Raw genomic sequence first — 24938 nt, 5'->3', positions numbered from 1 at the left:
CACCACAGCTAACACTCAGCATGATGATCACCACAGCTAACACTCAGCATGATGACCACCACAGCTAACACTCAGCATGATGATCACCACAGCTAACACTCAGCATGATGACCACCACAGCTAACACTCAGCATGATGATCACCACAGCTAACACTCAGCATGATGATCATTCATCATGTGTATCATCATGTCAGGACGCTACTTTACCATCACATTCTTCACGATCACTGTCATCTCATTACTCATCAGTGATCATCAAAATTCATCACCATCTTTACCTTCACCTTACATCATCACACTTAATCACTATACTTCACCATGATCATTACACTTCATCTCTGTACTTCACCATGATCATCACACTTCATCACTATACTTCACTATAATCATCACACTTCATCACTATACTTCACCATGATCATCACACTTCATCACCATACTTCACCATGATCATCACACTTCATCACTATACTTCACCGTGATCATCACACTTCATCACCATACTTCACCATGATCATCACACTTCATCACTATACTTCACCATGATCATCACACTTCATCACTATACTTCACCTTACATCATCACACTTAATCACTATACTTCACCATGATCATCACACTTCATCACTATACTTCACCATGATCATCACACTTCACTATACTTCACCTTACATCATCACACTTCATCACTATACTTCACCTTACATCATCACACTTAATCACCATACTTCACCATGATCATCACACTTCATCACTATACTTCACCATGATCATCACACTTCATCACTATACTTCACTATAATCATCACACTTCATCACTATACTTCACTGTGATCATCACACTTCATCACCATACTTCACCGTGATCATCACACTTCATCACCATACTTCACCATGATCATCACACTTCATCACTATACTTCACCGTGATCATCACACTTCATCACTATACTTCACCATGATCATCACACTTCATCGCTATACTTCACCATGATCATCACACTTCATCACTATACTTCACCATGATCATCACACTTCATCACTATACTTCACCATGATCATCACACTTCATCACTATACTTCACCATGATCATCACACTTCATCACTATACTTCACCATGATCATCACACTTCATCACTATACTTCACCTTACATCATCACACTTAATCACTATACTTCACCATGATCATCACACTTCATCACTATACTTCACCTTACATCATCACACTTCATCACTATACTTCACCATGATCATCACACTTCATCACTATACTTCACCTTACATCATCACACTTCATCACAATACTTCACCATGATCATCACACTTCATCTCTATACTTCACCATGATCATCACACTTCATCACTATACTTCACCATGATCATCACACTTCATCACTATACTTCACCATGATCATCACACTTCATCACTATACTTCACCATGATCATCATTCTTCATCACAATACTTCACCATGATCATCACACTTCATCACTATACTTCACCATGATCATCACACTTCATCACAATACTTCACCATGATCATCACACTTCATCTCTATACTTCACCATGATCATCACACTTCATCACTATACTTCACCGTGATCATCACACTTCACTATATTTACTTCCAACTTAACGTCATCATTGCGCTTCATCACCATGTTTTGTTCCACCTTACGTCATCATTACACCTCGTCACCACACTTCACCGTGATCATCACACTTCATCTCTCCTTCCACCAGACGTCATCATGACGCACCGTCACCATACCCCAGCATCACCGTATTGTCCAGCCGTTGTCAGTACACAGTGAACACCATGCGATCATGTGGAATAGTGATCAGCCAGACGCGGGTTCCACCCTTGGCAGACACGTGCTAATTCATGGTCAGCAACGCGAACCACTACAGCACATATGTGTGTGTGTGTGTGTGTGTGTGTGTGCGTGTGTGTGTGTGAAAGCAGGAAATAAAGGCTTTTTAAAAAATCACATGCATTTCTATAGCTTAAGAGAAAATGAAAAAAATACATATGAATTAATTTACAAAGTAGTAAACATGTAATGCATGTACACACATACCCTATTTAAATACCAGTTTACAGGAGGAAAATAATGCTATGAGAGCAGCTGTAGACTGCGAATTCGCTAACATTCCCAGACATGCAATAATACCATAACACAGGCTCACCATCACCCCACAACCATAAATACATCATAAACTCTACATAATCTCCCCAGAGATCACCCCCCTCTTCGCTCCCACCTCACCCCGAGCATCTCGCTCATCCTCGCCTCCTGGTGTTCACGGGTCACACGAGCGACGTTATCAGGGGTGGTGGGTCACAGAGTGAGGAGGGGGAGTGGTGGTATGGAGGGAGGAGGGAGATGAGTTCCAGGAAGGATGCTGTGGTGGGAGGAATAAAGAGAGAGAGAGGAAGGGAGTGTTGATGGTGGTGGCCCACCACAACGTAACCTTCTGTAATGACAGCGTCTGTTACAGGCAGGTCTCCTTAACAGACCTCCTTTGTTTGACAGCATGGTTTATAGTAGTAGTGGTAGTAGTAGTAGTAGTAATAATAGTAACAGTAGTAGTAGCAGTAGTAATAGTAGTAGTAGTGGTCGTAGTAGTAATACTGATAATAGTAGTAGAGTAGAAGTAGTAGTAGTAGTAATGTTAATAGTAACAGTAGTAGTAGTAGTAATGGTCGTAGTATTAATGATAATAATAATAATAGTAGAAGTAATAGTAGTAATAATAGTAGTAACAGTAGTAGTCGTAGTAGTAGTAGTAGTAATAGTAGTAGTAGTAGTAGTAGTAGTAGTAGTCGTAGTAGTAGTATAGCAGTAGTAGTAGTACTGGTCGTAGTAGTAGTAGTAGAATTAGTTGTTGTACTAGCTAGGAGTATTAGTAATAGTAGTAATGATAGTAAATGTAGTCGTAGCAATAGTCTGTAATTCTAGAGATGACCGTGATAGATGGGAGAGTATCTATTGTCCTTCCATCTATATATATCCCCGACATCTTCATCATAACAGTGCTTGTTGTTACAAGCAAGACCCACCAGGATGTGATGTAGCAGTGTATAAAGGGGAAGGTCTACTGCGGCTGGTTCTTATATACACATGTCTTGTCAGGGGGTCAATATATGTATGACAAGAACGTTCACACACACACACACACACACACACACACACACACACACACACACACACACACACAAACCAACACGCAAGCACGCTTGGAAATGCTTGCACGCACGCATAAACATATACTCGCGCTCACCAGCAAGTATATAAACCTTCAGATATATATATATATATATATATATATATATATATATATATATATATATATATATATATATATATATATATATATATTTTCACACCCACACACACACACACACACACTCTCTCTCTCTCTCTCTCATTCTGACACCCGACATAGGTGTCAGTGTGAGGTAACAAGTGACCCAGTGTGTGTGTCGTTCAGCCAGACATTCCCATGTGCAGTTTCATGATACTTTTGAATGTCACTTACCTGCCAGAGTTCACCACGTACTGGTCATTTATCTCAATAACTGGTTATTATTATTATCATTATATTATTATTATTATTATTATTATTATTATTATTATTATTATTATTATTATTATTATACCGTAGTTGTCTGTGGGACCTGATTGCTGGTATGGACGTCTGTCAATAACATCTCGCGTTTGCCACATGACACACCGAGTCGTGCTGTGTCAACCAGCCGGACTTTGCTTCTCTGACACTGAGAGCCGGGCCCTTGGCTGAGGTCAGACAGGATACCGAAGGATTCCTTAGAGCCAACCTCACTCCCTGTGTCAACGTAGGATAAGAGTGTTGTGTAGACGTGGACATGCTCAACTGACAGGGGCTCTGTGAGCGGAAGAGTTTGGACTGTGAAATGATCTGTGGGGGAAAATGATTCTGATTTGTGTTCCATTTGTATCTCGGGGGATATGGACTTTATATGTACATATTTATATACGCCGTTTCCCTGCGTTACGAGGTAGCGCCAGGAACAGACTAAGAAATGCCTTATTCGCTGGATTTCTTTCTGTTCATTAGAAGAAAAGTTTTTTACATATTCTTCTTAAGAGACTTGTGCACCATATGTGCACGTGAGCATTCCATGTGAGGGTTCAACCCCTTTCTCATCTGACCCTCTGTTTACCATATGACCTTATACATTTCACTCGCTCATCTTGGCTCTGTGCATCAACCCCTCGTTCACTGGTACGTGTGTGTGGCTGCAGATGGTGAAGTGGTTTAGATGCGAGGTTTTACATATCGCTCCACTATATGGGCTTGATATCGTGCGATATCTTTATGTGATATGATCTGTTACAATGTCATATCCCGACTCATTATGCCCAATGAGCAGTAATTTTTGATGTTTACGCCTCGTATTAACCCCGTCCAGGAGAACGAATATCACGTATTTCATTTTCCTAATGTTCTCCTCTTCTGTTCTTCTGTTTATAAACTCTACCGTGAACATCGTTCTTTGGAATTCGCAAACATTGTGTGACGTCAGCGTCACGATGAACAAGAAGCATCGAACCCTCGTAAAAACAACGAATGACGTATGTTTATACTTGGCCACCTGGACAATATCAGGGGCGATATCCATCACATTATTAAGAATGTTCACTGTTCAGTTTCAGATAATCAAATTCTCTTGAGAAAGGGACCCTGTCCCCTGTGAGGTACTAGCATGTTCATCCCCCATTGATGTAACTACACGTCAATAAATAATAGTCATGGTTTAAGGATCTAGACTGAATTTGAAAAGGCTCCCACGAGTATATCTGTGTCAGCCCCTCTTTGCTTTGCCCTTTGTATGAATGGACGTAGCACGAGGAGTAAAAAAGATATTACAGGGTACCTTAAGATATTATCTCGTGTTGATGAAAATTACGACTGCTTCTGGGTGGATTGGGTTAGGGCTGAAGGAGCCAGGGCCCTGTAGGGCTACATGACGCAGGGAAGGAGTGAAGGGACATGAGTAGGGCTGTTGGACCGGGGTGAGGGCTGGAGAGGTCCGGAAGAGAGCTGGAGGGCCTGGCGCAGGAGACGCGAGCCTCTACATCCTTGCGTAAGGTCCCTCACCACCTGCAGGCATTTCCCGCCGCTACCTGGCACGACCCACACACCACACGACCTGACCCCCACCCATGGTTCTGGTGGCAGAGGGTATAAAGGCAGGTCGGGGCCAGACAACCTGCACGACACAACACCAACCCATCCTCGTGCAGACGGGCATAAGTCTTTCTCCCTGTACGTCCTGCTGCAGCCTGTGAGTCTCCCTCCCTGTGTGACCTGCAGCCTGTGAGTCTCCCTCCCTGTGTGACCTGCAGCCTGCGAGTCTCCCTCCCTGTGTGACCTGCAGCCTGCGAGTCTCCCTCCCTGTGTGACCTGCAGCCTGCGAGCCTCCCTCCCTGTGTGACCTGCAGCCTGTGAGTCTCCCTCCCTGTTTGACCTGCAGCCTGTGAGTCTTCCTCCCTGTTTGACCTACAGCCTGTGAGTCTTCCTCCCTGTTTGACTTGCAGCCTGTGAGTCTTCCTCCCTGTTTGACCTGCAGCCTGTGAGTCTTCCTCCCTGTTTGACCTACAGCCTGTGAGTCTTCCTCCCTGTTTGACCTACAGCCTGTGAGTCTTCCTCCCTGTTTGACCTGCAGCCTGCGAGTCTCCCTCCCTGTGTGACCTGCAGCCTGCGAGTCTCCCTCTCTGTGTGACCTGCAGCCTGCAAGTCTCCCTCCCTATGTGACCTGCAGCCTGCGAGTCTCCCTCCCTGTGTGACCTGCAGCTTGTGAGTCTCTCTCCTTGTGTGACCTGCAGCTTGTGAATCTCCCTCCCTGATAACCTGCAGGCTGGACACCTCCCTCCATGTATGGCCTGCAGACTGAATATCCATGATCGTAGGAACCAAGCCTCATCATTTGAGATGTTTCCCGTTGTATACTATTCTTACTTGCAGTCCACACGGTCAACTTCGTATCTTCTATCGTAAAACAATCATTCCCAGTAATGTAGTGTGTTTGTACTATCGTAATATAGTTCATAACTGTGTTGTGATATAGGCAGTGTTCGATAACATTTTCGCTACGCACTCGAAAGCAAAACAATGAGTATTGAGGGAATGTTATGTTGTGGAATATGAAGACGAAATTATATGACGTTTTGGAAGATGTCGGTACTGTTCGAGACGTAGCGGGAGAGAGAGAGAGAGAGAGATAGAGAGAGAGAGAGAGAGAGAGAGAGAGAGAGAGAGAGAGAGAGAGAGAGAGAGAGAGAGAGAGAGAGAGAGAGAGAATATATGTGACAGTAATCTCGCCGATGAAAATGCTCTTCAATACAGAGCTCCTCAAATGTTGCTGATTTCCAGTAATCATCATCAGCTCACGTCATGATGACGTACCTCTGGGAGGCTGTATCTGGGACGTTAGGACAAACTCATAGGTTTCCGTACGGCTGGATGTTGTATTTTTGGATGAAGCTCAGCTCAAAAGCTTCTCAGAAGAGAAGTGGGAATATGGGGGACACTGGAAATCCCAAATGCAGGATGTATGGTACTGGTAGAACGCGTGACGTCTTCAAAGACCCGGGGATGATGTTAGACAGTGCTATAGTACTAGATTACGTCTGGCCGTAGGTTAGGTGAACGTAGGGTCCTGTGAGCAAATTGCCGTCTTTGGGATGAAATCAGGAAGTTATATACACGAACTCTGGGTTTGGGAAGCGAATTTAGTCGTATGAGAGAGTCTTGGGGCTGGGAAACGTAATCAGCATAGTCCAATGAAAGGACTTAGGCTATTAGACATTATATCAATTAATCATATGGGTTAGCTCATGGTATGGGAGATAATATCAAGCAGTACAATGAGTGAACAAGATGGGAGATCTGGATATTATAGGTAAGTTTACCCTTTCCATTCTCATCTCATCCTCATTTTCTTGTCTAAGAAAACGTAATTTTATTATGGTATACTCAAAGAGAAAATCAAAATTTGAATCATTTCTACCACCGTATTACATTTCAGCTCATGAATTTTTGATATTCTAAGAATTTCTTCCATTTATCATTAATCTTATCTTTATTTTTCTTAAGTATCTTGAAACTTTATATCCATTCAAAGTTATGTATTGCCTGATTCTGGGGTTAGAGGCAATAGCTGTTCATACCCAAGTTGAAAATACGTATATACATACATACATACATACATACATACATACATACATACATACATACATACTACATGCATACATATATGCATACATCATACATACATCATATATACATACGTCGTGCGTTTAACTTGCACGAATAACGTTTAGCTGATGTTGCTTACGTAATCTAGCAATATAAATTTTAATACATTATAAAAATGTTGATGACTGTATTTACTCAAGAAATGTCGTTAATCATTGTTGCTGGCAAGGCTCCGACACGCTACTGAATCGCAAGGTCACAACGTCACAGCTAGCGGTGTTCTCACTAGCAGTGTGAAACGTATCTCAATACCATAATAGTAAGGTGAAACACTGGCAGGGGGACTGAGTACTGCTCCAGTTTTATTAATTAATTAATTAATCACACCATTGATGTAACCGGTATTAAGTAACTTGGTTTTTAACGGGGTTACTGCAAGAACGTGTAGATGTTCCCTGGACCCATGACCGGGGCGTTCTACGATGGATTTCTGTCTCACAGGCCTTGTGTGTGTGTGTGTGTGTGTGTGTGTGTGTGTGTGTGTGTGTGTGTGTGTGTGTGTGTGTGTGTGTGTTTTTGTTTGTGTGTGTGTGTGTGTGTGTGTGTGTGTGTGTGTGTGTGTGTGTGTGTGTGTGTGTGTGTGTGTGTTTGTTTGTGTGTGTGTGTGTGTGTGTGTGTGTGTGTGTGTGTGTGTGTGTGTGTGTGTGTGTGTGTGTGTTTGTTTGTGTGTGTGTGTGTGTGTGTGTGTGTGTGTGTGTGTGTGTTTGTGTGTGTGTGTGTGTGTGTGTGTGTGTGTGTGTGTGTGTGTGTGTGTGTGTGTGTGTGTGTGTGTGTGTGTGTGCGTGTGTGTGTGGTGGGTCAGGGTAATGGTCAAGCTAAGATTGTCAGAACTCTTTAAGAGAAGACAGATAGACGGACATGTAATAGATATGCGAGTGGGTTGATATATTGCAAGATTAAAAGAAAGACAGTGAAGTATGTGTGTTGAGAGGCAATATAAACAAATGAAGTGGAAGCTTAAAAGACATTGCAATAGATATATCACTAAGAAAAGAAAAGAAATTAAGTAAGACACATGAAGATAAGTGAGAATAAGAAATATATAAATGTGATTTTTGGCAAGAATGACCTTCACTTTCACTGAAATTATATCCAAATGGAATCTAAAAGAGTAAACATTAAAGTAATTAAGGTAACACCTTGTAAACCTATTCTTCCATCCCTTGTTGTATATGTAAGACAAACTGAAGATATGCAGTGGAACAGCTTCAAACATAAGATATAAAATCAAGGGCGAGTGTGGGATGCAAAAAACCAAGGTGGTTAAAGGGCATTTCTTCTCACAGTTCTTCCCTGCCTCCCTACCTGTGCAAGGGAGAGGAGCAGTCCATTATGGGTGGGGGTGCAGTGTCCCACCAACATCCCTCCTCCCTCCCATCCAAGAAGACGTCGGCTTCATCCTCGTACGCATGAGACGTCAGTCATCATCCAGTAGAGTCTTTACTGACGGTATGACGCGATTTTTCGTTGATATATTTTTGATATATTGATATATTGATATATTGATATATTGATATATTGATATATATTGATATATTTTGATATATATTGCGAGTGTGGTCTGCAAGGTACTGTAGATGATAACCAGAGAGCAAATGAATGATTTCCTGTCGTGGAGAATCTGCCAAAAAGAGATGATAAGACGGTTTTAGGGAGAGGATGTCATAGGAACCGAAATTTGTTGGATTTCTACGAGAGAGTGAGCTCTGTTACACACAAGAGAGACGACTGAGTGGATCGTCTGTGTCTAGAGTGCCAGAAAGAATCTGACACAGTGCCACATAGGAGGCTGGTAGTGAAGCTGAATCGCCAGGCTAGAATGAAAGGGAGGCCCTCTCGTTACACACACGACTACAGTAGTAGAATGGAATAAAGAACGCATGCCCGAGACCAGCCCTTTTCAAAATGGATTGAGGTCATTTTGTGGAGTGCCGCAGGAACCTGTTCTGAAACCACTGCTGCTTTTGCTCTATGTGCATGACATGTCAGAAGGACTGGACTCTTAGTAGAGCTTATTTACAGGCGCTGCCAGTGTCAGTGTCCTGAGGGAAGACCTCAGGATGGGGAAGGCATCTGGGTAAACTTCAGTGTTGGTGTTATATAGAAGTGACGCAATTCAGTTCGAGTAAACGTAAAGTAATGAGGATGGGACTGAGCGAAAGAAGGACTCAGTATGAATACCATCTGACGGGATGTTAGCTGCAGGAATCTGCATGTGAGAAAGACTTTGGACTCGACATCGTCGCCAGAGTCCCATCTTTGGGGAGCAGTGAAGGTGGTACACTGGCTGTTGGCGAATATCAAAATTGCGTTCAGATGCATATATAAGGAAATATTCAGTAAGATGTTTACATTCCACAAAAGGCCTAAACTAGAATATGCTTCTCAAGAGTTAACAGAGATGATTCGAAGAAGAACAAGAAAGATCGTACACAAGGTTGAAGAGAGCTGAGTTATAGGAAAAGGTTAGAGGCCTTAAATTTACCCACTTTAGAAAAGGGGAGAGGAAGGGTTGACCCTGTCCACTATCCTTAAGTTTGTCAGTCAACATCATGATGTAGCGAATACACAGTCCTTCAAAAGGTACATGGATAGAACAACCAGAGGCTGTAACGTGAAAGCAAACAAGACTCTTGGTAGAATATATGAAAAGAATTACTTATATAGTACGACATATGAGGAGTGTGTGAGTGGAATAAACTTAATGAAGACACTGGAAATGTGGGCAGCACACACAAGTTCGAAAGGTTGTACGTTATGAGAGAAAGTTCAAGAGATGGAGCCGCCCGGGTGTGGAACGCCCTTTCCGTACCGTTCAAACAAATATTTACAAATACGTAGTTAAACACACACACACACACACACACACACACACACACACACACACACACACACACACACACACACACACACAGTTCCCCAGAGTTTACTATCGGAATCATTTCCTCTGTACCAAAGCACTGCTGGGTTTACCTCTGTCGTCCTCGCTAATGGTACCAGGTCCTCCTCCTGCTGCAGTACTCGCACTTGAGGACAAGAGCAACACAGCCGCATGCCAGCCTCTCCCCTGCATGAGGACGTGGCTCATCCACTGGAAGACGTTCTCTCCATCGACGGTGTAACATTTCTGCCTCGGACTGGTTCAGCTACAGCTGGCTGGCTGGCTGGCTGGCTGGCTGGCTAGCTGGCTGCCTGCCTGCCTGGCTGGCTAGTTGTCTGGCTGGCTGGCTAGTTGTCTGGTTGGCTTTGTGGTTGGCTGGCAAGTTGTCTGGCTGGCTGGCTAGTTGTCTGGCTGGTTGGCTGGCTGGCTGGCTGCCTGCCTGCCTGTTTGGCAAGTTGTCTGCTGGCTGGCTGGCTGGTTGGTTGGCTGGTTCGTGGCTGGCTGGCTGGCTGGGACGGTGTGCAGGCTGGCTTTAATTATACATAATATTGGTACCTCCCGGACGTGGCCTGCCTTGTGTGGAAGGGAAAAAACGAAAGATAAAGGTGGGAAAAACGAGGACACAGCCGGGTTTTTTTTCTGCAGGAGAGGGATGTAAAAACTAGTTTATCCTGACGAAGGCTCCTGCGGGAGAGGAACGGCGTGGCATCTCTTGAAGGTCATGCGTTACGGCGTGGTGACCACCTCCAGCCAACACGGTAAACACCAGTTCTGGTTCCTTCATGTGGAGTGTCATGTTGTGAACATCAGCAATACGTTTTCTATTTGTATGCAGCAGATTCTTCTTTTAATTGCAGGCGAAGACAATGTTGTTAAGGCGAGAAACATGTTTATTTTGGTTATTTCATGGAAAATGTTTATTTTGATTAATTCAAGCGAAACTTTTGTAAACAAATATTTGGAATGTATTTCTTTATTTTTGATTTCTCAAGGAAGGGAATTTTGTTTTTCATCTTCAAGAGAAAAAAAAAAGATCTTTGAAGACCAAAAACATATTTTCTTACCTTTTTTTTTTTTTTTTGAATCAGCTGGTGTGTATTTTTCTGTTGATAAACTCCGTCATGTCTGGATCCGGTGGGTTTGGCTGACTCCCGAGGGTTGCATATCATGCCAGATGCTGCCACACTCACATACATTATCCTGATATTATTATGATCATTATTATTATTATTATTATTATTATTATTATTATTATTATTATTATTAGTATTATTTTTATTAGTATTATTATTATTATTATTATTATTATTATTATTATTATTATTATTATTATTGTTATTATTATTATCATTATTATTATCCTGATATTATTATTATTATTATTATTATTATTATTATTATCCTGATATTACTATTATTATTATTATTATTATTATTATTATTATTATTATTATTATTATTATTATTATTATTACTATTATTATTATTATTACTATTATTATTATTATTATTATTATTATTATTATTATTATTATTATTATTATTTTATTGTTATTATTATTATTATTATTATTATTATTATTATTATTATTATCCTGATATTACTATTATTATTATTATTATTATTATTATTATTATTATTATTATTATTATTATTATTATCATTATTATTATTATTATTATTATTATTATTATTATTATTATTTATTTATATTTATTTATTAATTTTGCTTTGTCGCTGTCTCCCGCGTTTGCGAGGTAGCACAAGGAAACAGACGAAAGAAATGGCCCAACCCACCCCCATACACATGTATATACATACACGTCCACACACGCAAATATACATACCTATACATCTCAGTGTACACATATATATACACACACAGACACATACATATATACACATGCACACAATTCACACTGTCTGCCTTTATTCATTCCCATCGCCACCTCGCCACACATGGAATACCATCCCCCTACCCCCTCATGTGTGCGAGGTAGCGCTAGGAAAAGACAACAAAGGCCCCATTCGTTCACACTCAGTCTCTAGCTGTCATGCAATAATGCCCGAAACCACAGCTCCCTTTCCATATCCAGGCCCCACACAACTTTCCCTGGTTTACCGCAGACGCTTCACATGCCCTGATTCAATCCACTGACAGCACGTCAACCCCGGTATACCACATCGATCCAATTCACTCTAATCCTTGCCCGCTTTTCACCCTCCTGCATGTTCAGGCCCCAATCACTCAAAATCTTTTTCACTCCATCTTTCCACCTCCAATTTGGTCTCCCACTTCTCGTTCCCTCCACCTCCGACACATATATCCTCTTGGTCAATCTTTCCTCACTCATTCTCTCCATGTGCCCAAACCACTTCAAAACACCCTCTTCTGCTCTCTCAACCACGCTCTTTTTATTTCCACATATCTCTCTTACCCTTACGTTACTCACTCGATCAAACCACCTCACACCACACATTGTCCTCAAACATCTCATTTCCAGCACATCCATCCTCCTGCGCACATCTCTATCCATAGCCCACGCCTCGCAACCATACAACATTGTTGGAACCACTATTCCTTCAAACATACCCATTTTTGCTTTCCGAGATAATGTTCTCGACTTCCACACATTATTCAAGGCCCCCAGAATTTTCGCCCCCTCCCCCACCCTATGATCCACTTCCGCTTCCATGGTTCCATCCGCTGCCAGATCCACTCCCAGATATCTAAAACACTTCACTTCCTCCAGTTTTTCTCCATTCAAACTCACCTCCCAATTGACTTGACCCTCAACCCTACTGTACCTAATAACCTTGCTCTTATTTACTCTTAACTTTCTTCTTCCACACACTTTACCAAACTCAGTCACCAGCTTCTGCAGTTTCTCACATGAATCAGCCACCAGCGCTGTATCATCAGCGAACAACAACTGACTCACTTCCCAAGCTCTCTCATCCCCAACAGACTTCATACTTGCCCCTCTTTCCAAAACTCTTGCATTTACCTCCCTAACAACCCCATCCATAAACAAATTAAACAACCATGAGACATCACACACCCCTGCCGCAAACCTACATTCACTGAGAACCAATCACTTTCCTCTCTTCCTACACGTACACATGCCTTACATCCTCGATAAAAACTTTTCACTGCTTCTAACAACTTTCCTCCCACACCATATATTCTTAATACCTTCCACAGAGCATCTCTATCAACTCTATCATATGCCTTCTCCAGATCCATAAATGCTACATACAAATCCATTTGCTTTTCTAAGTATTTCTCACATACATTCTTCAAAGCAAACACCTGATCCACACATCCTCTACCACTTCTGAAACCACACTGCTCTTCCCCAATCTGATGCTCTGTACATGCCTTCACCCTCTCAATCAATATTATTATTATTATTATTATTATTATTATTATTATCATAAAACCCAGAATCTCTTTTGCTGTGTGTCTTGCCACTACGAGGCTGCACTCCGCGCAGGAGGAGGGATATGATGACCTGCTTTGGAGAGAGAACAACTCTCTCCTGGACTTTACTCCTTTCCCTCATTCAACTCAAGTGACTCTTTGCTCACGGCGTAACCACTTGCAGATGGAGTCCGGTAACATCATGTATAAATGTGCTTTATCATTATATATATATTTACAGATAACCTCGTTGTGGGCTATCAGATCTCCTTTTCATCTGTCCTTCCCATGTACTCCCTTGTGCGTAGGAAATTCTTTCTGACGAGCAATTTACCCATTTTAGTTTGATTCATTACTTCAGTGAAAATGTCTTATTTAAATCAATTGTTTTACGAGGTTCTGAAGCCATTAACGTTCCACTGTACACTTGGTTGGTGTACGGATGAACCAGTTCGCCTTTCCATAATGAATGACTTGTGTTACTGATAAAGTAAATCTACTGAAGATAGAATCATCTTAAGTTTTCATCTATATCACTCGTATTTTTTCTGAATCTTTAGACTGTTTCTTCATCTACGTTCAGCGGCTCGATTCCCTAACAAGGTAGTCGATTCCACATTAGATTTACTATGTTGGTTTCAAGGAGTTTTGAGGATACAAAGTATAAGTGTATAATAGTATTCATTAAAGACCTTTTTTTTTCACTCTCTTCGTGACTTAACATCAGTGTCTGACTCCCTTGATGAACTTGACGACCCTGGAACATCTATGTCTAAATTTCCATCCCCAACAGAGCAGATATGTCATCCCTCGTACTGGGATATGAAAGAAGAGTCAAAACGCAGTCAACCAAGAGCCAAGGTCGGTCCAGTGTGGGCTCCAGGTTGTTAAGATGTAGGAACGGTATACAAGACGTGAAAGCACATCCAGCCATTCTTTTCATGGATCCCAGAGAATCGCATCTGTCACCACATATTTAAAGAGATCAATTTCCCTGTTTTTTTTTTCCTTATACTTTAGATGTGCGACTAAGTTCTCAAAGAATCAGCTGCCAAGAGTATATTCTTCGTGCCTGAGTTTTCCCACAAGATAAGTGCGATATGATATCACCCCCAGCAGGAGGATGTAGCAGGAAGGAACCAATCAGCGAGAGCAGGGTGTTTCAGTGGATTGTGTGCGATATAATTTTTCCGTGAAGGGCGGCTGTCTGGTCTTGCTGACAGTGGTGCAGGAGGAGAGCGCCACTATACAGAAGACACTTGCCTCCTTCAGGAGAAGAGTATTGTGGTTGTTGTTATAGTTTATGACCCATAAGGAAGGGACGATGTTTTACTTCCATCCACAACCGATCTTACAATAGTTGCTGGCTCTGGTGTTGTTAATTAGCACGTAGACCCGCGCGGCACATGCTGGAGACAACACCTACTGAGGTGGGGAAATGATGGAGTAACCTGACCCTTGTAACGTGACCACCAGGTTGCATAGTGAATGTTAGCGACCATGACGAGGTACCACTTGTATCACGCGGGACGAGCCGCACGTCAAAGACTTCGGTCTTCAGTGGAGATGGTAAAATTCCTTTTCGATTCACTTCACTTTTTGACAGACAGTAAGAGAGCTGTAGCACTTGAAAGCAACTGAAGAAAAAAGATATATGTTTTAAGTTGTGATATCGTCAAATATGACTAACTTAGAAAACTGACATATTTTCATCGCATCGTCAAACATATACATTACCCAAGAATTTCAAGATTTGGATCACTTGATAAGTGTTCGTTCACATCTGCCTTACGTAGCGTGTTTACTTAAAAAACAATCACATGGGATCTAAACAGCGTCTGCTACGTTCCAGTCCTTCCTTCACCTGGATACTGGAAGGTCTCTCCACATAGGTGTGCGTCTTCCAAGACTCAAGGACTCGTGGCTGGAGAACCTTGACCTTCGTCAGTGGTGGCAGCAAGGGCACGTGCCACTGTAAAAAAAAAAAGAAAGAAAAAGTCAACGTCATTTTTCTTATTGTTAGTTTCTGAATTTCATCGTGCGTTGCGCGAGGTGTGCGCGTCTCTGATTGGCTGCCACGCTCAGGAGGTAGTCCCGGGCATAGTACAACAGGAGAGCCACGTCTTCCAAGCACCACAGAACCCTACCAGCGTCCCTTCAGTGGTGGTGGTGGTGGCGGGAAGCAGCTCATCTCTATACCACACGGTAAGTCAGACGTACTGCACCCGGGGTCTTCCTCACACCAGCGACGACTTCCACGGATAACAAGGTCATTCACTGAGGAACAGGAATGTGGTGGCTTAAGGTTGATGTGTTAGATATGTGTTTATAGATAGAGAGCTGGACTAATGACGTGAGTAAACCCCCTAACGGGAGCAGAAGAAATGAGTCCGTGTTAGCCTGTGTCCGACATGCGAGCGATATGACCATCAGGTCTCTCGTCACAGCTGTCATTCCCATTTGCTTCCACGTTACAGCGATGACACCTTACCTGCGAAGTGCTACGTAGAGGAAGACGTGAGATTCATGATGACGTTCTTGTGGTAAAACCATAATGTTGGCAGTGTCTCGTTCCACAAGTGTGTCTGTAATGCTTCCTTCCCCCGAGCGAGGTAACTTTACAGAGGATAATGAAGTGATGGTTTCGCCTCTTTAATGATGCACGTCTTGTAATAAGTCTTACGTCATATTTTCGTACCCACTTACCCCATTCTTACATCTTACTCTTAACGAGAGTTTTACACTACTGTAGTACTTTATATCTTCTCCCTGCAGATGGCGCCTCGCAAGGGCGACAGTGCACCAAGGGAGAAGCAAGAGGCACGGGGGTCGACCTCTGGCTTCCGCAGCTACCCCACCGACAGAGACATTCTCCTCAAGTCCTCACATAAATGGATCGAAGGCAAGAGGAGTGACGACGGTGCTGGCGCGTACTGGAGGGTCCACGACAAGCTGTACGACCTCACTGACTTCATCCAGAAACATCCTGGAGGTATGACACATTCAAAATCTGTAGCTTCTTTAAATTTGAATCAGAAGGTGTGAGGTGTGGTGTGGGATCAGTTGCAAATATGTAAGTAAATTTGTATTAGTCCAGATAACCTGTGAGAAGAGAGAGGCATCACGTAGGAAAAGAGTCACGATTCGAGGCACTGTTCTCTACAGCTGATAGGTTGGTTATTCGTGAGTCTTGTTCAGTCATATTCACAACTACCTGCCAAAGCGGGACATAATAGAGCTATGAATATTGATCTGACGTGCTTGTGTGTTCAACCATCATGATCTTCCATCATGACAACTCACAGATCAACACAATGACTCAGATGACTGGACAGTTTCCTGCCTTCTCCTCGACAGGCAGGGACTGGCTCCTGGCGACCCGAGGGACGGATATCACCGAGGTGTTTGAGAGCTCGCACCTCACCACCCTCCCTCACACCCTCCTGCCCAAATACTTCGTCAGGAACGCCCACACACCGAGGAACTCCCCCTACACCTTCCATCAGGATGGCTTCTTCAAGACTTTTAGGAGAAAGGTGGGTAGGGAGGTCTTAGTCGTGACGATTTCCCAATAATTATTTAGAATTGCTTGTACTTGTGAAAGTGGTTTGTGTCGGACAATATTTGGGTTACTGTGCTACGCACAAACAGGATGGAAATCATGACAGAAAAATCGTAAATGTAATTTCTTACCATTTGTGAATACTGTCTCATTCTAATGACTTATAGACATATGTATGTGTATGTGTGCATAAATGTACATTTTATTATGTCGTTACGAGTTGCTGTAAGACTTTAAAACAGTTCTAGCGTTACTTACTGTGTAGTGGAAGTAATCGCAAGCGTCACAAAGAATATGGCTCTTAAGCGAATATGATTGAAACTTCAACACCTCATTGTTTACCCAATATTGCAAATGTTTCACCTTCTTGTTTGGAATTCCTGAGAGCGACATAACGCATGCTGGTCTGAAGTACCAAGACTTTCTCATCTTAATTGACAAAGTAATTAAGGAAGGCGCGGAATATTTCACAAACCCTTGAAGTTGTTAGTTCTTTGGTGTACAAACCCTCCCGCAGCGACAACATCGTCTGTGATACACAACATATTCCGTATACATCTCAAAAATGGTGCTAGATGATAATGTTATTAGCAAACAAGAAATAAGGTGAGTGTATGCATAGAGAGAAGTATGGTTCACGGGAAAGATAAGGAAGATAAGGAGATAACATGGTAGAATGAGGGTGATTTAGACATCAGACCAACACTTTACATCGCTATATTATATAACTCGGTACGTCTTCCAGCTCGGGGGGGCCAGCCAAGTGTGGTGCACGGAGCCTGGCAGATGCTGCCTCAACGCAAATAAGCCACTTTAGAAATGATGTGAATTATGTACAATAACCTGATATCTACGTTTGGATCATGTTTATTTATGATTACCCCAGGACCACTCCCTTATGATAGTATCCCGCTGTTACACAGGATCTTTCTTTCTCAAGGCTCCAGCAGCCCTGCGCTACTGACGGTAGCAAGGTAATGTAGACTTCCTTAGAGTAATAAGCTCTTTTATGAGACTGTATTTCCAATGACGCAACCTCGCCAAAACGTGAGTTTTAGCTGCCAGTGTAACCTCTTGCAGGTGGAGTCCGGTAACACCTTAGGATGATATGGTCGTTTGATTATATTTTCTTAGAGGTTGGATTGCTGTAATATGGAAGCCCTCAGTGTCTCGTGTTTGAAGTTGTGGTGTAACAGTTGTTCCCTCCCTACCTCCCTCCCTCAGGTAGGCCCGGTGCTACGGAGGGTCGGGAGGGGCCCCACCTGGGGGATGGTGCTCATCCAAGATACCCTGGCGGTGGTATTCGCCTCCTCCATGCTGGCCGCCGCCGTCAGCGACTTCGTCAGCCTCGCCGTCGTGGCAGGTGCGACTCCCCCCTGCGCCTTCTTCACCTCAGGTCCTTTTAGTCTGTTAAGTGTCTCTTGGGTTTGGTTGCTTGTGTGCTGTACAGGGGAGAGAGAGAGAGAGAGAGAGAGAGAGAGAGAGAGAGAGAGAGAGAGAGAGAGAGAGAGAGAGAGAGACAATAGATGGAGATGGTCGATAGACAGATAGACAAATTGATAGATACAGAGAGAAATGTACTTAATTTCTTTGGGCTACAGTTATGGTTCAAGGCTACGTATATTTAAACCTCCCAACATCAGGTAAGTCAAGCCAGACGACACACACACACAACGCCTGGTGCACATCCCTCGGGCCACTGTAACTTACCACAAGATATAAACACCCTCTCAAAGGCACAGCTCAGAGGACGAACCATAACGGCAAAATATGAACTAAATCAAATGCAAATTTCACTCATTAAGTTGAAGTGATGGGTCTCCTGTTGATGGGGTCCTTGGTGATGAGTCTCCTAAGTGACGGTGGGTCTCCAAGAGCTGGATCTCCTAGTGGTAAGTCTCCAGTTGTTATGTCAACTAGTGACTGATTTCCAAGTGATGGGTCTCCTAACGATAGGTTTGCCAGTGATGGGTCTCCTAACGGCAGGTCTCCCTAGTGTTAGTTCTGTGGCGATGGGTCTCTTCGTGGTGTCTCTTTGTGATGGGTCTCTTCGTGGTGTCTCTTTGTGACGGGTCTCCTAGTGGTTACTACCGGTGTGGATTCCGCTGGAGTTCCCCTTTCGCGGGGATTCGAACACATACACATCGAGTAAACTATGATTACGTTGTGGTAAAGTAAGACTTTTCCCTGACTTCGACACCAATGATCATCAAATGCCAAGTCCAATACAAGAATAGATTTCAATGTTCTTTTGTTTACATTATGTGGCGCCTTTATTTACTGATGTCCATTCTGAAGTACATTCATCGAAGACGCTGAAGATCTTCGTCTGTGTTTCAGGCATTTTCCTGTCGTTGACGGGCAACTGTTCCCACAATTTTGTGCACCAGCGCGACTCCTGGAGGATGTACTACTTCGACCTGACGTTCCTCTCCTCTTACGAGTTCAGGATCAGTCATGTCTTGTCCCACCACGCCTACCCCAACACCATATATGACTACGAGATCTCTGTCCTTGAGCCGTTCTGGGAGTTCTTGCCCAAGCCGAGCAAGAACCTCCTGCAGCGATATGGGTGTTACGTCCTGGACCCACTCCTCTTACCCTTTGCCTTGTACTTCGAAGCTACAAAGAGGCTTTGGCTGACGCTCTCTGGAGAAATTTCCCTTCGCCCAGAGAACCTCTTGCCTATCCTCGAGCTGGTGCTGATGGCTCTGGTGGCACCGTCGCCTGCAAAGGCATTAAGGTAAGGGATGATGTAGAGAAATGATTCCATCCACAAATTCTGATCAAAAGCAGTTTTACAGCAAGTACGTGTAAATCACATAAGAAAAAAAGAAAGTGTTGGTTATGTTTTTGCTACGATGTGTTCAGTTCAGTGTTATGTGCATGATACATCATGGTGTAATGTTTCGAAGTTCACAATGGGACATCTCCCTCACCTCATGAAGGACGTTGGCGCCTACGCCTCGCCTTTTGAAGGGACACTTTGGCTCGCGCAAAAGATCTGCTCATGTGCCATGTTCATGACTTAAGAAAGGGGGGGGGTGCGGTCTCAGGGCTCAACTCCGTTGGATTCTGACTCTTCACCTCCAGTTCAGATCCTGACATTTTAGTCTCCACTGAATTATATTGCATCATGACTGAGTTACATTGAGATCTTATGTGCCAGTTATTTGCCCACTTTGGAAGGGAGAGGAGTAAGGACTGACTTGATGAAAGCGTTCTGAGTTCCTAAATCTGAACCAGTTTGATATGTCGACAATGAACAGTTCTTCGAAAGTTGCTAGAAATTAGAAAGACTGGAGGCCATACACAAGAAAATAGGTTAGAAAAATAGTGTTAGAAAAGATGCAAAGAAATACTTTTTATAGTATCATATTAGCAGGTAATGGGTGAAGTAATGAGACTGTGAATACTGACAGTACGTAAAAGTTTATAAACATGAATGATAGAAGAGAAAGTCTTAAGGATTGGGGTTCCCAGTGAGTGAGTGCAAAGCTTATTTCCCGTACAGTACAAATGGGTCATTGCATCTCATACATCCCAATAGGATCCTTGTTATAAAACTGTGTTACTGAACATCGATTTCTTTATGTTTCTGACACTTCTTGACTTGCTCTAACCATTATTATTAGCATGTCTCCTCTCTAAATTCAAAATGGTCCTATGAGATCAATGTAATCTGATCCCGTTAAACGAATCATATCATTATTATTGACTATTTTGTGGTCAGTATTGTATTTCAACAATTGTATCATTTTCATCATATGGAAGAAAGTGTAAATGCTTTGGTCATATCTTGAAATTCTCTAATGCTTCTGTCCGTCATCAGACCTTCAACTGTATTTCGACGATTCAACAATAGTAAGATGATATATCTGTCTTTTGATACAATAGTCCGAAGCAAGGTCATAAAAAAGATACAAAATAAGTATAAATAATCGTTATGTGTTCCGACAAAGAAAGGAGCTATATTTTTACCCTGTTTCTTTTTATTCAGTATTGTTATTCTCGTTCTTTTTTTCTCTCCAACGATCAGCGGTTTTTGTCTAAAGCACATGGGCGCTTGACCTGACCAGCATGAATCCGGTCAAAGGCCTGTGGTGTTGAGGGTGTAATGAACATGGCCTTTGACCTGACCCCCTACGATTCCGGTTAAGTCTCAGTAGTATCATTGGTTTCGGGCTTAAGATGACGGTGTCATTAAGATGATAACCTCTGACCTGACTGTTATGGGTCAGGTCAAAGGCCAGTAATGCTGAAGGTGTGGTGGAGAATCCAAATCAACACCTTAGACTTAAGTTGTTGAAGATGCGTAGGGAAGTAAGGAATGAATAAAGCATATATCTTCAATTTTTACGTCTTTTCCATTCTGTGTTTTTTGTTTTGATGGTTTGGTTTGGAATATGGAATTGATAGAACACATCGCTTCAGTTTTACATTTTGTTTATTCTATATGCTTTATATTTTGATAATGAGGTTAGAAGTAAGGATTTGATAAAACACATCTGCTCTGTGTCACAACAGTTCCACAAGTCTTGCGTATATTGTTCTCTGAGGTTTACGTCCACTTGTCCATCCGTCCCTCAGGCTGTGGCTGGTGATGCATTCCGTGTGCAGTACGCTGGTGGTAGGCCTGGCTCTGGTCGGAACCCACCACCACCCGGATATATACCACGAAGGGGACGCCATGAGGGAGGATCGGGATTTTGGTCTCTGTCAGCTGGATGCCGTGAGAGACAGGTAAGCCGTCACTTGGTACTGTCTTGATCCGTAATTATACAGACGCAGTGGCTCCCGTCCGCGTTGAGATGGCGTCGCGCCAGTGAGGACAGCAAGCAGGAGACCTACCGTGCACCGGTATGGGGTGAGGATGTCTGTTTCCTCTCCTGGTGTAAGTGGAGACACACAGTACTCAGAACCGTCCTTTGAGGCCTCCTCCTTCTCTTCCTCCTCCTCCTCCTCCTCCTCCTCCTCCTTCTCCTCCTCCTCCTCCTCCTCCTCCTCCTCCTCCTCCTCCTCCTCCTCCTCTTCCTTCTTCTGCTTTTCCTGTTCCTCCTCTTCCTCCATCCCAAACCCGCTTACTCACACTGCTGCTTCGTCCGCCCAAGTGACTTATTATAGCCGCCAGGCTGCTCGAATGGGCCCAAGTGACTCGGATCTTGAGGGTTCACACGACTTTGCTGTAACCGAGACCAGCTGAACTTGGTGCCGAAGTTACAGCGGATCTCTTACAAGTTACGATGTTGAAGGTACAGAGGATGCAAGGTAAGTTACAGGGGTGGAGGTACAGTAGATCCTAGGCAGGTTACAAGGGCCTGCTGGAGGTACAGCCCATCTCAGTCTTGTAATGGCACAGGGGCGACGTGACGTATCAAAGTTTCGGGCTGGGGCTACGGACTGTGACGCCTTGGTGACGCTGGTGTGAGCCGTCACGTTCGTGTTATTCCCGATGGGAAACATCTCATGACCGTGTCATCAGTCACTTGTTTTCCTGTATCACTAGTCAGACGATAAATACGACGTCACGACCCTTGCGTTTGATGGCCCGGCCTTTGACCTGAGCCTTAGGGGAGAGAGAGTGAGAGAGAATTAGAGAGAAATTTGGAGTTCACACGTGTCTGCAGACCTGACTCTTAAAGGTAGAATGGTTACAGGAAGAAGAAGAAGAAGAGACGAAAAGGAGGAAGATAATTCCACAGCAGAAGCTGGTCGAGGGGAAGAAAAAGAAGGAGGAGGAGGCATCGTCACGGTCAGCAGTAAGTCTGGAATCATGAGTCCATACATTCCACCCTCAAGTAAGTCCATTGTCACATTTCCAGAGCGGAGGTGAACGTAAACCTGTTGCTGGTGGCCATAAGCTACGGCCACCACACCCTCCACCACCTCCTGCCCACGCTGGACCACTCCAAGCTGGAGCACCTATACCCGGCCTTCCTGGACACCTGCCGCCAATTCAAGGTCCACTTCAGCTTCGTGAGCGTCTGGTATATGACGCGTGGCAAGTACCGGCAGCTGGCTAACGTCACTCCGTCACTCACCCCCAACACCATCAGTTGATGGACGGACGCGTCTATCTCCGTCTCTAGACAGATGAAGATGTGCTGTTGGAGCTCAACAGTAAATGGATAGTATTTTTGTAAATAACTTCTGCTTAGAGAAGGTTATGTTCACATAAATAAGCGTATAATTTTCTTATATAATGATTTACATTTGTTTTGTGTGTTTCGTCTAAATATCCAATGTATCATATACGTGTTCTATGATATATATAATATTCACACTTCAAAATCTACAGTACGACACGATGTATTCTTCATTTTCACGTTTGATTTTTATTTCCCTCTTCGCATCTTACAATTTTCATTTCAATCTTTAAAAAATCAAATATATAAAACGTTTATAAAGTCTATGTATATATCTAGGGTTGTTCAAGCACAAGGACTTTATATATACCTCGTATATTCGCCTTATGTACGATGGTATAAGTAGTTCCGCTTTATATAAAGTGTTTTACGTATTCCCGCCTCATTTAAGGTCCAGAATGTACTATGAGTGTGTCCGTCGCTTGTATGTAAGTAGGCGATAGTGTAACACTGGAACTCATTCTTTGACTTTCTCCTGGTTGGTTTGGTTATCTGGGCTGCCAGGGTCAATAAGGCACTTGTGTGGGTGTGTAGATTACCTATCCAGTTACCTATCTGTCCTGCACGGGAGGGAGTTTTACGCTCGTGGGGCTCCATCTCTTGAACATTGTCTACTGTCGTACATCTTTGTGTGTGTGTATGTGTGTGTGTGTGTGTGTGTGTGTGTGTGTTACCGGACTCCGCTTTCATGAAGTTATACCGCGAGTGAAAAGTTGCCTTTGGCGAGGCTGTATCATCGAAATAAATCTCACTTCAAAGAACTTCTCTTCCCCTGCCACTGTAGGTAGCGTAGCAAGGATTCGAACCCCGCACCATTTGTGTGATTGCTGGGTACGTGAGTCATTTCCCTATTAAGGGCGATCGTAGGTGAGTGTTTTGCGTACCTTGCAATCACACAAATGGTGCAGGGTTCGAATCCTTGCTGTCAGAGGGTTTTATGTGATATATATATATATATATTGGTGTTATCCCTGGGGATAGGGGAGAAAGAATATTCCCCACGTATTCTCTGCGTGTCGTAGAAAGCGACTGAAAGGGAAGAAAGCTGGGGGGCTGGAAATCCTCCCCTCTCGTTTTTAATTTTCCAGAAGATGGAACAGAGAACGGGGCCAAGTGAGGATACCCTCAAAGGCTCAGTCCTCTGTTCTTGGCGCTACCTCGCTGACGCGGGAAATGGCAAATAGATTAAAAAAATATATATATATTGGTGTATGTGGCTTGAATGTGGATGATAGACTATGGTTTCGGTACAAGGCAGCCAGAGAGCGAGAGTGGATGTGAACAAATGAGGCCCTTGTTACGTTAGTTCCTGACGCTACCTCCCTAATGCGGGAAACTACGAACGACCATGAATAGAAAAATGCCTTTTTTCTTGACTTCAGATCCCATTTGATATTTATAGAATAGATTATAACTTGCAGAGCAGCATTATCAATATTCAGTGAACAACATTAGCAAACTCGTAAATAATACGAGTAAGTATTTGATGGAGCGTTAGTGGCTTGGTCTGGTGTGTATATAGGGAAAGTCCGCACTCATCTAGATGTCTTGCACTGTGCGCCTGTGTTAAATCTAGAATGGAAGCTGCATTCATCTAGATGCTCTGCACTGTACG

At 43.2% G+C, this 24938-nt stretch overlaps 1 protein-coding gene across 1 annotated transcript; it reads left to right on the top strand.

The window, feature by feature from the left end:
* The first annotated feature begins 15757 nt into the window (after positions 1 to 15757).
* LOC139766800 (cytochrome b5-related protein-like) lies at positions 15758 to 23499 on the top strand. The gene is made up of 7 exons (XM_071695719.1): positions 15758 to 15820; positions 16391 to 16607; positions 16973 to 17151; positions 18402 to 18540; positions 19518 to 19920; positions 21768 to 21920; positions 23000 to 23499. Exons 2-7 carry the CDS (start codon positions 16391 to 16393, stop codon positions 23235 to 23237), a joined length of 1329 nt encoding a protein of 442 aa, XP_071551820.1. The 5' UTR covers positions 15758 to 15820; the 3' UTR covers positions 23238 to 23499.
* The last annotated feature ends 1439 nt before the right edge of the window (positions 23500 to 24938 follow it).

The sequence above is a fragment of the Panulirus ornatus genome, chromosome 58 (assembly GCF_036320965.1).
Source record: "Panulirus ornatus isolate Po-2019 chromosome 58, ASM3632096v1, whole genome shotgun sequence".
In the NCBI taxonomy this organism is placed as follows: Eukaryota; Metazoa; Arthropoda; class Malacostraca; order Decapoda; family Palinuridae; genus Panulirus; species Panulirus ornatus.
Note: the sequence above shows the minus strand (reverse complement) of the source record. Positions and strands in the feature narration are given on the sequence as shown.